This window comes from Sordaria macrospora, chromosome 5, assembly GCF_033870435.1.
Source record: "Sordaria macrospora chromosome 5, complete sequence".
In the NCBI taxonomy this organism is placed as follows: Eukaryota; Fungi; Ascomycota; class Sordariomycetes; order Sordariales; family Sordariaceae; genus Sordaria; species Sordaria macrospora.
In genome coordinates this window covers 2,518,212-2,534,505 of record NC_089375.1, presented here as the reverse complement: position 1 = coordinate 2,534,505, position 16,294 = coordinate 2,518,212, and the positions used below count along the sequence as shown (strand labels likewise).

The following is a 16,294-nucleotide window of genomic DNA, read 5'->3' as shown; positions in this document are numbered from 1 at the left end:
GTTGCGGAGCTGGCCCTCTGGGATTTCAGTTGATGATGGTCGAGATGGCGAATGTGTTGTTTTGGAGGTGGAGGTCGTGGGATTGATGAACTTGTCGGTCGTTGGGGGTTTGAGCTTTTGAAGGCGGACAAGTGGCCCAAGTTGGCCTTTTAAATTTTTCCGGCGGGCACGTCGAGAAGAAAAAAAAAAAAAAAAGGCTAGTTGGCGTGGCAGAGTCTGGTCCGCATTGCATAGATGCCGCTCGATTCTTTTCGGAAATATATTCGGAGTCCGTTCTGATGCCGCCCGTTTCCGAAGTTCGTCCTGACGCCGTCCTCGATGTCCGTACACTGCCCTGCCCATGCAATGCAATGGACACCACGTTCCTTCGCTAATGTTGCTTTTGCTCCTCAATCTTGATGTTGATATGATGGGGCAAATGAAACTCTCATGATCAGGTTGTCGCGCTCTCCGTTCATTTGTACGATCTCCTGGTGTCGTCATCCTGCCCGTCTCCAACGGCATGGACAGCAGCAATACCATACGGTCGGTATCTTCCCACATCCTTCTCCTCCTCCTCTCCCCTCCTCCGAGTACCGCATGAGTCCCACGCATGATTTCATGCTCTGTTTTCCTTCACAGATTCCAGGCTGCAGGTTCGCCCCTCTGCTTTCCCTTTCCCTTCCATTCTCAATCTCCTTCATCAAAGTATGGTTGCAATTTCTTATTTCTCACTTGAGAAATCTTTCATGTGAAAACAAAGCTCGCAGCTTGCACTGGCTCCCATAACATCCACCAAAGACACACTGAATACCAAAAAAAAAAAAAAAAAAAAAAAAAAAAACCTTACCTTCTACTCCTATCCATAGCCACAGCATCAGAGAGCGGTGGCCCTCCTCCTCCCCCACCTCCCCCAGATAAATGAGGTGAGTGGTTATGGTTGTGGTTACTATGGTGATTATTTCTCACAGAATTATGCCGTGCTGCCGGCCCTCGGTGGTGGTGATGCTTGAAGGGGTAATCTGGTCGCATAAGGGGTGGTCGTGTGTGTCGTTGGAAAGCGACGACGATGAACGGGGACAAGATAAAGGGAAAACAAAAAAAAACTGGGAAGTTGCGGGAGCCCCGTTGGTTTGGGTGTCGGTGACGACTTTGTTTGTTTATGCGGATGTTGAGGTCTTGTTGTATGTGTTGTTCCGGGGAAAGTGGAAATCGTGAGGTTGAGTGAGGCTGCGTTGCAAGGCGAAAACGGAAAGGAACGAATTGAATCGTGACCGCGATTCGTCAAGGTGCAGTGAACCGTCCACTGTCGTCCGTCGCAGGAGTGCCTGGGTAAAGTTTTGCCTGCCGGGAACTCAGACTTGACTGACTAGCGCGGGGACGCAGTCACGTGGATGGGTGTCACAAAGAAGGCGTGGCTTGGCACAAATTCGCCACGGACATGAATGGTGGTCAAAGCGCATTCCAGACGCGGACAAACGCGTCTTAGGTGGCAGTTCTCAGGGTTAGGGCTTGCAGTAAGGGTTAACTTCAGGAAGGTGTCTCGAGGGTGTCAAAGGGTTTCGTAAACGATGCTCCATTGCACACGTGTTCAACACCAAATTATCCTGCTAGCTGCGTAGACCAAGGTATGGCAAGTCTTATAAAATAAGCTATAACTTGAGTGGGTCCAACTCGCTATCACCAAGGCTATCTCTCACACATCATCCACCATCTCATCACCAAACTTCTCATCATCCGGCCGCATCCTAACAACCATCCAGTCCTGCACATCCTTGAAGTGTTCGTTCATCATACGGCCCAATCCGCTCACGTCGCTGCGAATGACTGAACCGAATCGGCGCTTCATAACCTTCCGACTCAAGTCAGCATCCGCCCAGCATGCATGGTCTGCCGACACGTAGACCCGCGAGTTATCCTTGTACCACGATGAAAGATCGGTGTCGACATCTGATTTGACGGGGCGTAGGTTTCCGTTGACGAAATTGACGACTCCGTTGATTCGCGACTTCACATCTGTAGTGTTTGGAGTCAGTAATCACAGCCTCAATTTAAGAGAGTGGAGATTCGTGGTGAGGAAAGTGACATACCTCTGTTTATGAGAAGCAGCTTGACACCGAGGTAGGCATTACCAACACCCATAAGGAAGATGTCATCCGCATCGTAAAGCTGGAGGTAGTTATCCCAGATGTAGCACATGAGTTCCTGGATCTGTGCTTGTTGCGTCCGCTCGTCCACCTTGGGGGCAAATGATTCCGTATCCTACAGGTTGAGGTTAGCATGATTCATCTCTACGTCTTCTCGGTCATCGTTTTTCTTACTTCTGGATGTGTGATGTATTGAGGGATATTGATATCGAAAACGCCAATATTCCTGTCGATGGCCCACTTGATGTATTGGGGGATACTATCCGTAATCCAGGAGTCGTGTGGCTGGAGACTGTTGTCAAGGGGGTCTGGCTGGGCGTGTAATTCTGGTCTGTAGAAACACACAATTAGGTCGGGCTGCCAGAATGGATCGAATTATAACTTACGGATCATGGATAACCACAAGAAGCTTCCGAGCTTCACTCGCATTCCTCGTAACCAACACCTGGTTCTCAAAGGACTTGAAAAGCACGTCGCGCTGGATATACAGCGGGAACATGCCAAACTTCTCCGAAAGGTTGAAGCGCTGAGCTGAACGGACAACATCATGTAACCTTTGGCCACCTTGGCTCTGCATCTCCTGAACATCAACGATGCCTGGTCGCATGCATTCCCAGTACGGCGCTTGGTACGCCTGCACCTTCGCCAGGACTCGGGCAGCTTCCTTATTGATCTTGGGGATATCCATCTTTGGGGGCGGTTCTCCCATGAGCGTACGGGCTACTGCCAAGGCTGATTTGGAGATCGCCTCAAGGTTGTAGCCGCCTTCTAGACAGACAGCTACTTTGCCGTTGGCCAAGGACATGAGCATATGTGTCATGTGGGCATAGCAAGTTGGCGAGACAAAGCAAGCACCCAACTCGTCACCGTCCGCGGCGTCAAACCCGGCGGAGATGATGACAAGATCGGGATCGAACTCGTGGGCAATCGGCATGACAATCTTCTGGAAAGCTGCCATGTACTCGCCGTCACCCATTCCTTGGTCGTGCCAACCAATGTTCACGTTCTTTCCCAAGCCTACGCCCGCTCCACAGTTCTCGATACTGCCATCTGGCGTCATCGGATTATCCGGTTTTCCAGGGTAGAACGAGCCGTTCATGTAGACGTGTAGCGAGATGTATAGAATATTCGGGTCATCGTAAAACATGTTTTGGATACCGTTGCCGTGGTGAACGTCCCAATCCAAGATAAGTACCTTGCGGCAAATCTCAGGGTATTCAGTTTGGCAGATCTTGGCTGCTATTGGGACGTTGTTGAAGAGACAGAAACCCATGGGCTGGTCGAACTCTGCGTGATGACCCGGCGGACGGATAACCGCAAAAGCGTTCTTGACGTTGCCGACAACCACGCTCTTGCAGGTCTCAATAGCACCTCCAGCCGAGATCAAGGATGCCTCAAACGTCATGCTACCGACGTAAAGGGAGTCTCTACCTTGGTCCATTTGTGTAGAGAGAGTGCGAAGCTCCGAGGTCGGTTTTCGTGACAGATTCTCCACCCATCGGAAGTGCTCAGGGTGGTGGACGAGGCAAATCTCCTCCTTGGTCGCGTGTCGGGCCGGGATGCGCCACATGTACCTCCTCGGGTCGGTGCGGATGACCTTCTTTAGGTCCTCATCGTTGCCGGTAAACACGAGACCTTCCCTCTTGAAAATCCTCATGATATGCTCGATACGCGACGGGTCTTCAGGATGGTGTGGGTTCGGGCCAAAGTCGGCATTGGCGTGAAGCTTCATGCGATCATCGTAGCAGCATCCTGTCGGAAGGAGACCTCGTCGCTTTAGGCGAGCCGGATATATAAACGGATCTTTCTCATCGGCCAGCTTCTCCTCCTTCTCGTATTTGATAGTGCCGGCGTGGTCATGACCATTCGATTCTGGTTCTGTCTTGGTGAAGCCATTACTTGTTGCTGGCATGCCAGATGTGGCAGGATGGTCTTCCTGGCCGTCCATCACGACATCATTGTCGTTATCGACCATCTTGAGATAGTCCGTCCAGACGGACGACTATGTGAAGGTAAAAGGTATATAATGCCGGTGTCAACTGTTGAAACCTGCATAACTGTATTAGTAAAGTGAAAGGTGAGTTTGGACAAGCAGATGGACCGAGGGGGTCTTAGGAAGTCCGCCAGGGTCGGACAACAAAGCAAACGGTGATGTGCTCCTTCAGAAATAGAAGCGTGGGTTGGTTGATGAGATAGAAACAACAAACAACGGACAGGGCTAGGGGTAACGTGGATGTCCTTGGGGAGTGCAAAACTCATGAACAGCTGGACAGTAGACATCGAAGCTTCCGCAAGCATGAATGGCGAGCGGCGGCATCCAAACTCAGACTGAGAGTCAGAGTGGATGTGGGAGGTGAGAGGGAAAGGAGGCTATCGTCAAGGGGGTTGAGGATGTGTGAAGCAGTGAGCACCCAATAACCGCTTAGACTTTCTGCCATGTGAAGCATATCATCCTGCATCCCCATTGTAAGAGAGGGTAACAGGTGTGAAAAGCAAGTGTGAGGAAGGTTGCGGGTGTTATATATATGGATGACCGTGCGGTCCACCAGGCGTTTCAGGAGTGAAGCGGGCAAGCGATTCGGACCCGGGCCGGACACTTTGCGCCGCGAACCCCTTCCACGCCCCTCGACCACCACCACGGCTCAAAAGAGCAAAGAATGATATGAGATCGTCTTGGCTCAGAGGTGAGCTTTCCAACAGTTCTGTTCCTAAGCGGCTTTTACTGGCGCGACCTGAAGACGCGCCGCCGCGCACCAAGGGGGGAAGGGAACACCACCAGACCGGCGGCTAAGATTGGGGAGATGGAACGATAGGTGGGGTGAGTGAGTGAACTTACCTAGCTTATGGAAGAATTGCCGGCGCATGCCTTTTTGAAAGGTAAGTCAGGAAACACGAAGGAAGATTGTATGAGTATGTGATCAAATCCAAGCGAGGTTTGTGCCAAAGTTGCTCAAACGAGAAAGGAAAGACGCAGAAAGTATTCAAGTTGCTGCCCTGCTGAGGCGTTTGGGGAGACGGATCGGGATGTGTTGTTTGGTGTTTGGTTGTGGTTGTGGTGTTGAAGTCTAGAATTGAGACCGACGGGAGCGCTGAATGGGGAATTGCCCGGCGCTGGCAGTCCCGGGCCAGGGCACTGCATGCCAGCTAGGGCAGGCACGCAAGGGGGCCCAACTGGTCGGAGCCTCCCGCTCTTTCCCCCACTGTTTTGGAGGGAACAGGGTCCCTCTGTTTAGCGGACTTGACCAAAACAATGGAAGTGGAAGAATTTTGTCAACCTCCTCATCCGATATCGATGAACGTCCACTCGAGTCATGACAATGTTGGTCGTTTGCCTTTGGTGTGGGCGAGCCTGCCAAACGAAAGTCGTTTTTTTAACCCATTGACAGCGTTTGCCTTCCGCTTTAAGAATAACCTGTTCAGGCATCGACCTCCAATCTTCATCCCTTGTCTTCAATAGCAGCAAGAATCTCGCCAGCTCTCACGCATAGAGGACACAAAGCCCCTTTGCCTCGCCTTCATTATGTTACAGACACGACTCGCCGTGAGGATATTTAGCACGTTTTGTCATCCTGTAGAAGACGCCCTTGCGATCAACATAAAACGTACACAATAATTTCTCTTGAAGGCTACAGTAAGTGGCAGTTTCACGATGCGACTGTATCCAAGGTAGAGTCCAACGTGGTGGCCTTGTTGTCATTATCAGCCTTCCCCAATGACGTTCTGCTGTCTCTTCTACATATGTCCTCTCCTGGCACGAGGAGATGTCGATGCCACCGAGGGGAACCGGTGTAGATAACCTCGAGGTAAACAGGTGACGCATACCCGGCTCAAGGCCTTGGATTCCCATTGTGAACACTCAACTGTTGGGAGGTGTCGAGAGAGTGCTTGCTTTTATCCCGTCCCCTGATCATCTCCTTCAACAAGATCAGGACCAGATCCAGAACAGGGTCCGCCACTCCAGTTCTCTGTACCCGAGTGCTCATTCACCAACTGACCAGTCCTCGCGCTCCCCTTCCAAAAGGGGACAGCTCCTCCATCTCCCATAGCCCCACGAACAATGTTGTACAATGCAAATCGATTTCCTTTCTTTTTCCCGAACCAGACCAAACCAGCCAGCCAGTAAAAGTACAAAAAACTCCTTCATTACCCCTAAACCTAAGGCGAGTGTGTGCTGATTTGATGTGCCGCACGCAAGCAAACATGATGAAATAGTGTTGTGAAAGGCGCTCTCTCTCTTTCTCTCTTTCTCTCTCTCGCTCCCTTTCCCTCCTTCCCTCTGCTTAAGCAAAGAGCTCCCGGGTATCCAAGACGTCCTTCTCCGCCTTGGCCTGCGCCGTAAGAGTCTCGAGCTTGCCGAGTCTCTCCTTGACTTGCTCCGTCCTGGCGTTGTGCCTGGTGGCCTTGGACTTGCGCAGCTCTGAGCGCACGTGGTTGGGCGAGATGAAGCGCTTGTTCTCGTAGATGATGGGGCCGCCGAACGCGCCCTCCTGTATGACGATGGGCGTTAGGACGAACCGGGGTCCGATCTCGACGAGGCTGACGTCTGTGTCCTTGAGCTCCGCGTTGGGGGCGCCCTTTCTCTTTTTCGATGATGACTTGTCCTCAGGAATGTCGTTTCCTTCGCTGTCCTTCTCGCCCTTGGCCTTCTCCACCTCCCGGATCTCGTAGTTGCGCACCCAGATCTTGCCGTCGGCGATGCTGAAGCTCATGACGTGATCGATAAACGGTTTTGACTTGCGCGCGCCCTGGGGAACGCCAAACATTTGCAGGAACACCTCCTTGATGACGCGGTAGTGCGGCTCTTGCTCGAAGGCGCCGTCGAAGGAGAGGAGTGGCCTGGAGCCCTTGAGGCAGTTACCTGTGAAGTGAAGCTCTTCCATGGTGTGCACTTCGGTTGTGTTAGCAAAGAACAAACATTCATCCCTGTAGTCGTATTTGGGAACCCGGGGAGTGCTCACAGTTTTGGGCATGGAACTTGACAGTAGGGCCGTTGGGAACCTTGCTGAACCACATGTACAAATCCTTGCCCTTGCGCGCCTCGAAGAACATGACGTTGTTGCAGTTGTAAAGCTCGGCGAGCTCGTTCAGTTGGTAAAGCTTGGACTTGGAATCGAACTTGACGTCTTTGCGGCCGTGGGGGAGCATCGCTGCGAGATCGTTGAGGAGATGTCTGTGTCTGTGATCGGGGCGCAAAAGGAATTAGCATCTTGCAGCTGATCCTTCTTTTTCTTCCATCCTCCATGTATGTAGGGGCCATATGTACCTGTAGGTAACGCCTCTGGACGAGAGAATCAGAACTCTCTGCTTGTTCTTGCGGAAGCCGCCATTGGTGGTGGTGGTGTTGTTGTTCTCCTCGGTGTCCTCGACCTTCTTGGCGCTCTTGGAGAGCGACTTGTAAACGGCAGCCATTTTCTGTTTTGTTCTTGTAGTCGTTCTTTGGGTATCAAAATCGGGCGAAAGACAAGCGTGACTAAAGTTGGTGGTTGTGGTTGAAAGTATTGACAGAAAACAGAATGCGGATCGCGAAAGGTGAATTCAATGCCCCATCCACGAACGTCGGCGGGCGAAGCGCAGTGCAGGCCGTTCTCAAAAAAAGTTCGCCGGCCAATGGCAGCCCCACTCTGATAAGCTGTTCTTATCTTAGCGCCCCTGTCCTGCTTGGAACAGCTGAAAGGCTGTGAAGGCAGTCGGCGGTCTGGGCAACCTGCATTTGTCCCACTGATGGACCTGGAATCCGGACCCCCAAATCCTGGGGATTCCACTGTCAAAGTTCCACGCGTTCTTCTTGTCCGCCCGCCCTGGGGGTGACGGGACTGGCCTGTCCGCAACCCAAACCCACTCCTGACGGCCTCGGGTGACGCGAATGATGACGGTCATCATAATCCACCAGGCAAACCAAAATGTCTTGGAAGAAATGTCACTATCGTATTCTCCACGATTCCCGTTACGTACTCCTCTTCTCCCATATTGTGGATGTGGGGATGCAAGGGGAAGTTGTCAACATGGAGCAGTAAAAGGTCAAGTTAAAGGGGCGTTTACCCCCATAGTTCATTTCAGCTAAATAATACCTTTCGTAACCCATGCGCAAGTGATGGCTTCGTTAACCGCATTGAGGAAAATTCCAAACGACCAGCACGGGGGAAAAGGGAAGAAAGGGGTAGTAGTAGTAATAACAACAAAAAGGAAAGGCTGGAAGACGAGCATCCCTTCCCCCCTCCCCGAAAGCCCAAAAAAATAGAGAGAAAAAGAGAAAAACAGACCATCCCATCGGCGACCGTGATTGTAATAAGACTGGGCAAGATCCGTCCGTAACTTTTCCCCCGATGCTGCTCTTCATTGTTCATAATAAGCCCCCCATTGCTTCATGTCAGACATATGTGACGCCGTTGTTGGTTCGGCACCCTGTTGTACCCTGCTGCACCCTGCACCTCAAGCCTTCATGGCCACTCGGTTCCCGGTCCGGAGAATCAAGCACCTCCTAACAGCAGCCAGACTTCGCCTGAGGGTCGTTCGCGGTCTGGCTGAGCGAGATGCTCTGGCCGGACAGGTTTTGGTGGCCCTCGGTGGACCCGCTGGGGCCGTTGTCGAAGTTCTTGGTTGACACGATCTTGTAGATTTCTGAACAAAGGATCGCATATTAGCGCTAGGTTCGCGCCAAAGAAGCAGCCGTGGGGACTTGGAGAGACATTACCAGTCAAAATGTTTTGGAACGCAAGCTCAACGTTTGTGGCGTCGAGAGCCGAAGTCTCGATAAAGGATAGATGGTTTTCCTCTGCGGTTCTCTGTCAGTTTTTGGACTACGATACGGCTTTCCCGAGCAACAATGTCGTCATTGCTGTAATGGATGCGCAACAACACGTACCGGCAAACTTCTTGGCGTCCTCTGTGGGCACGGCTCTCAGATGCCGCAAATCGCTCTTGTTACCCACAAGCATGATGACGATGTTCTGGTCGGCATGGTCGCGCAGTTCCTTCAGCCATCGGTTCACGTTCTCAAACGTCACGCCCTTGCTGATATCGTAGACGAGGAGGGCGCCGACAGCACCGCGGTAGTAGGCAGAGGTGATGGCGCGATAACGTTCCTGGCCAGCAGTATCCCAAATCTGTGCCTTGATTGTCTTGGAGTCGACCTGGATGGATCTGGTGGCAAACTCTACGCCGATGGTGGACTTGGAGTCGAGGTTGAACTCGTTACGGGTGAATCGACTGAGAAGGTTGGACTTTCCAACGCCCGAATCTCCGATGAGGACCACTGGTAGCGGGATCTGCAGTCAGTAACTGTTTGCCGTCGTCATCGTCGTCGCCGTCATCGCATCGTCGCGATTACTTGATAGCTTCGGGAAAGGGGTATGTTTGTGGTACCTTTGAAGAGAAACTGTGACAAGTCAGCGGCTGGTTAGCGCAAGCTGGCGGAATAAAGGGGGTACTGAAAGTTGGATTGAGGGATGATGGACGATAGGCAGGCGAGGGTAAGAAAGAGGAGGGGGGCTTACATCGTACTCGTCGTTGGCCATGGTTGCGGTATGTGTGATTACAGAGGCGCTGGAGGCAGAGGGTATTGCTGGAAATCGGGAGAGCTGGTGATGGGGTGAGGCAAGGTCTGGCAAGTGTGGTTGTCGCGCTGATGGTTGTACTGTATGCACACAAAGTGTCAAAGGCAATGCGATGTAGTGTTTGATGGTGTCCAGGAGAGACAGGGCAAGGAGGGCGGTGCGGCTCCCCTCGAGTGGGTCCGAGTTTTTAGCTAAGGGGAACAGAGGAGTGCGGTGCAGCCCAGTGGGTGCTGCAGTGGAGGGAACGAATGACGGGAATGGAATGCGCCTGAACTCCCATCCTCACATTGGACGCTGAGCCACGGCCGGGCACCTCCACGGGCATGAATGGATTGGACCTGTCAATGGACGCGGGCTGCAAATGGACGCGGGCTGCAACTGCGTAATATTGGAGGGTCACAGAACTGCGACAGTAGCGTTAATGGTGGACTGAATGGTGCGGACAATGGTGGGCCAACATCCAGGGATTGCGAACAGCTTTGTCTATTCCAGGACAAAGTGGAAGCTCATTCAGGTACAAAGCGCCAGACCAAGTACATACCTGGGAGATGAGTGTCTATGGTACCTACCCTTTACCTTCTTCAGGCAACTTACCTAGGTGGTCAATGTGACGCGAGGAAAAGAGATAAGACGCCGTGGACGATATGGCAAATCCACGCATGAGCAATTGCCATGACGATGCTCGAATACATAGACTCGATGTAGTACATAGTAGGTACCTTTATCCATCCAGGTCCAGATCCCTTCCAAATCTGATCGCCCACCTAGGTGCAGTGGGTGAGTGTCCGTCGTCTTCTTGTTCCTTCCTTCCCACTTCCACTCCCTCATATCATGCGCTCTCCCATTCCATTCGCATTGACTTCAATACTTGTCTTCTCCTGTCTTAAGGTTCCTTGCCAAGGCAAGACCGCAGATGGTCTGGCCTAAAGGGGCTTTTGCACAGCGAGACAACAGCTTACTTTCACGTGCACAGACGTCCATGCTTGTTGCTTGGTAGACCAAGGGCCGTTCAATATTAGTGTAATTATACAACTAAGTAGAGGTAGCATCAAGAACCTCATATCCATGGACACGGACGTATATGATACGAAAGCCACATGCGCTAAAGCGTACAAACATGATACCCAAAGACGGGTGGGCATGGTCTCTATTGCTATCTCTTTGTACAATTGTCTTTCCTAGGTAGCTTTGTATGCTAACTCGCTGCTAACTGACCAAGCACACAAGTAAATCTAAAGCATCAAATATTCAAAGGTACACGGGTGATAGAAGAGCGGACTATTGTACCAGACCAAAGAAAACTCCAAGTCCGCTTCAATGACGAGGCATTCCAATTGGCTGAACGATTACCAAGTCACTCTTTCCCTTTCTTTATGTAAACGGCTCCTTACAGTACGGTACTCGCACCTTCCTCACCCAGATACTTCCACTAGTACTTGACAACCAATTCACCTACAAGGCACCAGGGAGAAATAGTGGGGTGGGTCACTCTAAACCCCACCTTCAACCACCTCCAGTCCGTCGAGTCTTTTTGTTCATCGCCTATAAACTCCCTCCGTCTTGTTTTTCTTTTTCTTTTCCTCCCTTCCCAACTTTCAGTCCCCCAAGACGACTTTTTCTCCAACGTCCATCTGCAATCGGCTTACAATATCATCGACAAAGTTGAAGCTCAGTTCAGAAACACATATCCGAATACAGCCTGGTCCTCGCTCCGCTGGAGGAAAGGTACATGGCACATTGACAATATCGTCACCAATCATCATCCGTCATTTTCTCGAGTTTACCCATCAAGCGGTTCTCACTTCTACCGTCAAGTCTCAGTCACTCAACGAGCATCTGATATTTTGTTGATATCATACCACCCAAAAACCATATCGACTCGTCAAAGCTTTAACAAGTACCGTCTTTACTTGACAGTCATCCAGGCAACACCCATAGCTTCGTGGCTACCACAGCGAGGACCCCGAGTGACGGGCATAGGGGCTATGACCCCTCTGCTGCTCTGAACCTCGGCCTCGACAGCTTGTCAATATTACAACTCGGCCGCCCTTCTTTTTCAGGCTACTACTGCGGCAGTCCTCAAACCCCTCAACATGTTCAAAAACGTGGGCCGGAGAGCGGAGAGAGACTCAACTCACTCGACCTCTGCCGTCAACAACGAGGATGATAACATCTCTCTAGCTTCAACGGTATCCGTGCAACACGACTCCGATGAGGAATTTGATGTCGAGGACGTCCTCTGTGAGGCAGAGGGCGATGATGGCAAACCAACATTTTTGGTCAAGTGGGAACGCTACCCGCTATATCAATGCACATGGGAGCCCGAGCACAACCTGGGTGATGAACTCATGGAGGTGTGGAGGGAGAAGAAACGGAGGCAAGAGGCTGGAGAGGAAGAGGCATTTGATGTGCGAGTGTTCCATGCAGCCTGTGACAAGGCTGAGGAGGAAAAGACCGACCGTCATCGCCGTCGCAACGCGAAGAGGAAGAAACTAGGTCTCCCGTTGACCGAGCCTTTCGATAGCTCAAGCTCAGAATCAGACCTAGACAATGTCAGGGTCGAGTTTTCTGGTGAATCCAGCGACGAAGCTTTGGAACGAGACGAGCCTATCTCCAAGGACGACCAAGAACCACGCTTAACCAAGAAGAGTAGTACGCGCCCGCAATCAGAGACAAAGCCCCAGCAAAGATCATTCAAAGGCATTGCTCAGCCTGTACTGAAATCGGTCACGGCCACCGCCACTACACGAAAATCCATGTCTCTCGAACCCAAACCTAAAGCCTCGCTAAAATCTAGTTCCGAAGCCCCGAACAGGCCTTCCGCGCCGCAACCGTCGTCTTCCAAACCTCGACCTGAACGGAATATTGTGTCAACAACTGGCTACCAAGGAACTGCGAGGAAGCCTGTGGATCGACCACGGCCTAGTAGCTCAAATGGGTTGACTAGGCCACTGCTCCAATCGACCCGTACCGCCCCTTCGATTGCGTCTCGATCTACGGCTGCTGGCGTTCGGAAACCTCTCACTGCCAAAAGAACGGCTGTTAAGAAGAACGTCAGTGTGAACATCTTTGCTGCAGGCAAAGTCAGAAAGGCGCGGAAGAATCTTAAGGAGGTAATGGCAGACCAAATCACAGCTCCAAAGCTTTTTGGGAAGCATCGTTATCGCCGAATGGCCGAGAAAGGCGGCAGAGATAAAGAGGATCGTGCTCCCGATCTATCGACAGCAAATATCCAACTATTCAAGATCAAGGAAGGCCCGACAGGAAGAAAGATCTCGGCAAGCGCAGCATCGTCATCAAGCACGCCTATCTTGGCCCCAGCTGATCAAACCACCGGGACACGGGTCGAAGCAGAAGCCGAGACCTCAGCTGGACTTGAGCTCCACTCGGACGAACCGACACCCGTGAATAGCCAGGAACTGTCTTTTCGATTCAAGGATCCGCCCCCTCCCAGAAGAAAATCTGCTTTGGCAAAATCCAAATCCGATGGAGGACAGCCGAAGGAACGCAAATCTGTCCGTTTCGTGCCTGGCCATGATAAGACCACAATTTTTCAGGAACCGGAAGAGATGGATGTTGATGGGTTGTTCGCTGAGCCCGACCATATAACGCCAACCACGCCCACAAACTCGACACCTCACCAGCGTATGCCCAGCCCAGATCCACCGCCTGCCACTGCTTCTGCCAGCGAATCTGATGACGGGGTGCCCAGGGGAAACCTGAACAAGAGACTGTTGATCAGCGAGATCCCCCCCTTCGAGGTCACATTTCACGATGTGCCGCGAGATAACCATCAGTTGTGGGCTGCACATTTTGGCAAGCAAAAGTCTTTTGAGTTTCGACTAAGCTGTCTTGCCCAAACAGCAGTGGCACAGATGAAGCCTCCTCTGTTCCAAAGGCGCCTGGCCAAAGGAGCTGTGACGTCTGAAAACAAAGAAGCTGTGGAGAGGCTTTCACAGCAGCTCAAGACACGACTGATAGGTCTATTTTATTCAACCCGGCATTATAACCTTCTCATTTATCCCACGAAATGTGAGGAGTGGCAAATCCAATCGTTCGGCCAGGAGGTAGCAACTGGCTTAACTGCAGCGCTCTGTTATGTTATGTTCTCCTCAGATATGGACTGTGGAAGTATGCTCAGACCGCTAGACCTTCCGCTGGCGTTACCAGAGACGAAGGGAAAGGTAGTGCCTACCATGGCGTTTCTGATGAGTAGATTGTACAAATTCGATTACGATCAACTTTTACCAAGAAAGCCTCAAATTCCAAAGGTACACAAGTTCTTTCTCGCTTTCCCTGAGTCGGGGACTGGGAAAGCCACCCGTTCGGTAATTTTTCAATGGCTGCGCTCTTGCAACCCCGACTGTCACATATACATATCAAGTCAACCTGGTTCTTGGGATGCGTTCAGAGCCAGTGTATCCCAGTCATCTGGCGTTGTCATCATCCACGAGACGTTGATGTGGAGTCTTCGGCGGTTCCCAAAGCTTTCCGAGTATATGATCAAGAAACTCGACGAATACTGGTGCTTTACGGAGCCAAGCGAAGCATACCCCTTATATCCGTCAATGTCGTTGCCGGAAAGCGTTCCCCCCGGGATCGGTCAACTCAAGCGCATATTGCCATTCCGTACGGCAATCCTGCTTACCCCGAGCTTTCTCGTGTCCGAGTCTGAACACACTCGTGAGTTTCTCGACTGGTTCTTGAACCGATGGGGTGACTCCTTCTACTATCGTCTGGTGACGGCCTCCAATATCCACGAATACCTTCAAGATGTGGCACAAGAAAGTTTCGATGCGCGCGAGAGGCTGTGGGAGGTGGGTCCGGGTCTTGGAATGTCTTCCATAGATATTTATCTCGAGCTCAACCTACGAGGACATAGCTCTGATGAATGCGGATCTAGGCTCCAAGCCGCCGTCTTGGCTTCTGAACTGCACGGAATACGCGCCAAAAAGCTCGACTCCTCCGGTGGAATAGATGTGGACCACAGCCCGCTCATCTATGCGGATCCCTCCATCGACCCAAATGACGAGCAAAGCCTGGTCAACTGGTTCGGCTGGTGGTCAACCATGCGAGCTGATCAGTTTCGAAAGTTCCATGTCATCGGATCGTGTGGTAGCATCGGCTATAATAACAAGAAGGGAATTCGAACGGTCCGCATTCCAAAATATCTCAGAACAACAATCAACGATCCAGACGCGGTAGCAGAGGTTGTGCAGTCAGAAGCATCGCAGAATCTCCAGGTACCAGCACACAAACTGCCTCCCAGCGATCCGGCAAGCGTGGCAAGCGGTTTGGAGTTGACTGGCCCTTTCCAAAGCGATATACTACCCAATGACCACGGGGAGACCATTCAAGCCTACCTTTTCAGCAACTTTGGTGCGGGGCAATACAGAGTGCTGTTTTATGGGTTTCCTGTGACTTGGGTTGATCCAGACATGGCGAAATGCTACGACGATTATATCCTCAAGAACAAAAAGACGATCCGCGACTGGTTCAGTTACTTGTACGGGTTCAGCTATAAAAACAACACCTACATGGGCCTTTTTTACACCATTTCGGACGAGTGGGATCCCCAGAAGCCTCCACAAAATTTGAATCCTAGATGGCATCCTTGGCTTGCCATCCTCAGGCCTGTCAACCTCCATCACCAACCTTATCAGGCGTGCGAGCTTATTATATGGGATCCTCTTGCGAGGAAACGGTTTCCGGGCTCAGAGGCTCCGCTAGAAAGCGAGCTTACTGACATGCAGCGACGCGTCATTAAACATGTCCGTGATAATTGCGGTTCGAAGGGTCAGGGAATGTACCTCAAGCAGGTCTGGCTCGGCGGGTTCGATTACCCGCCTGAATGTGAATCTCGTTACCCCCTCGACATGACGTTGAAGTTCACCAGCACAATGCTGCAAGATCTTAAGGAACATCTTCCAGCACCGCAGAACCGGCTGCCGAGAAAAGGGTTCAGGAAAATTCTGAAGGAGCACCCACCGACCAACAAGCCGATGAATGGTGCAAGCCTAGACAGCGACGACGACGTTCTCATGGATGTCGATAACAACGACGGCTGGAACGACGAAGACGAGGATGTGCGCATCATCTTCCATCCACCCCGGGGCACCAAACTCCGCCCTGGTTCCCGCTCAAAATGCACCAACAGGCTCTACGAGGAGGCGCGTCTCGCCAGGGCCAGGGCCGCTTCGAACCCCAGGTCCTCCTCTCCGGACCATATGGAGTTCAAGTTCGTCCCAACACTTCAATGGTATGAGGACCAAGTCGCAGAGGGGCGCGGCTTTGAACACATCAACATCCAGACGTGGCAAGACATCTTCAACCACTTCCAAATAGGAACGGCGAAGGGTAGCAAGGTGACAGCAGCAGCAGCGAAGGCTCCAGCGGTAATGAATCGTGGTGGTGGAGACAGAGAAGGAGATGTTCAGATGACCGGCTAAGGAAGCGGCGAGTCGAAGATATCAACTACTACAAATACGTTCAGCAAGAAGAAGTCGGAGCTGGTCGTTCACAAGGGTGTGAGGTTTCTCCGCCCTAAATGCCCGAATCGAGTCACGCCTTGGCATCTGTCGAAAGACAGCAAAAGATTGCCAGTTTCCAAGGGCG

At 51.7% G+C, this 16,294-nt stretch overlaps 4 protein-coding genes across 4 annotated transcripts; 1 reads left to right on the top strand and 3 right to left on the bottom strand.

The window, feature by feature from the left end:
- Positions 1-1,544: 1,544 nt before the first annotated feature.
- SMAC4_06205 (uncharacterized protein) lies at positions 1,545-5,197 on the bottom strand. Its single transcript, XM_066090410.1, has 5 exons — positions 4,963-5,197; positions 2,513-4,175; positions 2,301-2,457; positions 2,070-2,241; positions 1,545-1,995 (listed from the first exon to the last, which is right to left on the bottom strand). Exons 2-5 carry the CDS (start codon positions 4,099-4,101, stop codon positions 1,676-1,678), a joined length of 2,238 nt encoding a protein of 745 aa, XP_065947210.1. The 5' UTR covers positions 4,102-4,175; positions 4,963-5,197; the 3' UTR covers positions 1,545-1,675.
- A 609-nt stretch (positions 5,198-5,806) lies between these two features.
- Positions 5,807-7,666, bottom strand: SMAC4_06206 (ribosome biogenesis protein BRX1). Its single transcript, XM_003345505.2, has 3 exons — positions 7,390-7,666; positions 7,085-7,302; positions 5,807-7,014 (listed from the first exon to the last, which is right to left on the bottom strand). The coding sequence occupies exons 1-3, from the start codon at positions 7,533-7,535 to the stop codon at positions 6,407-6,409; spliced, it is 972 nt and encodes a 323-aa protein (XP_003345553.1). The 5' UTR covers positions 7,536-7,666; the 3' UTR covers positions 5,807-6,406.
- A 484-nt stretch (positions 7,667-8,150) lies between these two features.
- On the bottom strand, positions 8,151-10,207 carry SMAC4_06207 (uncharacterized protein). Its single transcript, XM_066090411.1, has 4 exons — positions 9,620-10,207; positions 8,989-9,391; positions 8,818-8,898; positions 8,151-8,744 (listed from the first exon to the last, which is right to left on the bottom strand). Exons 1-4 carry the CDS (start codon positions 9,638-9,640, stop codon positions 8,605-8,607), a joined length of 645 nt encoding a protein of 214 aa, XP_065947209.1. The 5' UTR covers positions 9,641-10,207; the 3' UTR covers positions 8,151-8,604.
- A 1,074-nt stretch (positions 10,208-11,281) lies between these two features.
- On the top strand, positions 11,282-16,128 carry SMAC4_06208 (uncharacterized protein; the record flags this gene model as incomplete). Its single annotated transcript, XM_003345507.2, has 1 exon — positions 11,282-16,128. The coding sequence occupies exon 1, from the start codon at positions 11,773-11,775 to the stop codon at positions 16,126-16,128; it is 4,356 nt and encodes a 1,451-aa protein (XP_003345555.1). The 5' UTR covers positions 11,282-11,772.
- Positions 16,129-16,294: the final 166 nt, after the last annotated feature.

What these genes read in the sequence shown, in the direction of transcription:
- SMAC4_06205 (XM_066090410.1), bottom strand. Translation starts at nt 4,101, where the DNA reads ATGGTCGATAACGACAATGATGTCGTGATGGACGGCCAGGAAGACCAT. An exon ending in CTTGTGGTTATCCATGATCC is followed by an intron (nt 2,458 to 2,512) that starts GTAAGTTATAAT and finishes GTGTTTCTACAG; the next exon opens with ACCAGAATTACACGCCCAGC. An exon ending in GCTGCTTCTCATAAACAGAG is followed by an intron (nt 1,996 to 2,069) that starts GTATGTCACTTT and finishes CAAACACTACAG; the next exon opens with ATGTGAAGTCGCGAATCAAC.
- SMAC4_06206 (XM_003345505.2), bottom strand. Translation starts at nt 7,535, where the DNA reads ATGGCTGCCGTTTACAAGTCGCTCTCCAAGAGCGCCAAGAAGGTCGAG. An exon ending in TCCAGAGGCGTTACCTACAG is followed by an intron (nt 7,303 to 7,389) that starts GTACATATGGCC and finishes CCCCGATCACAG; the next exon opens with ACACAGACATCTCCTCAACG. An exon ending in CAAGTTCCATGCCCAAAACT is followed by an intron (nt 7,015 to 7,084) that starts GTGAGCACTCCC and finishes ACACAACCGAAG; the next exon opens with TGCACACCATGGAAGAGCTT.
- SMAC4_06207 (XM_066090411.1), bottom strand. Translation starts at nt 9,640, where the DNA reads ATGGCCAACGACGAGTACGAT. An exon ending in TGGCCAACGACGAGTACGAT is followed by an intron (nt 9,392 to 9,619) that starts GTAAGCCCCCCT and finishes TACTGACTGCAG; the next exon opens with ATCCCGCTACCAGTGGTCCT. An exon ending in GGACGCCAAGAAGTTTGCCG is followed by an intron (nt 8,899 to 8,988) that starts GTACGTGTTGTT and finishes AGAGAACCGCAG; the next exon opens with AGGAAAACCATCTATCCTTT.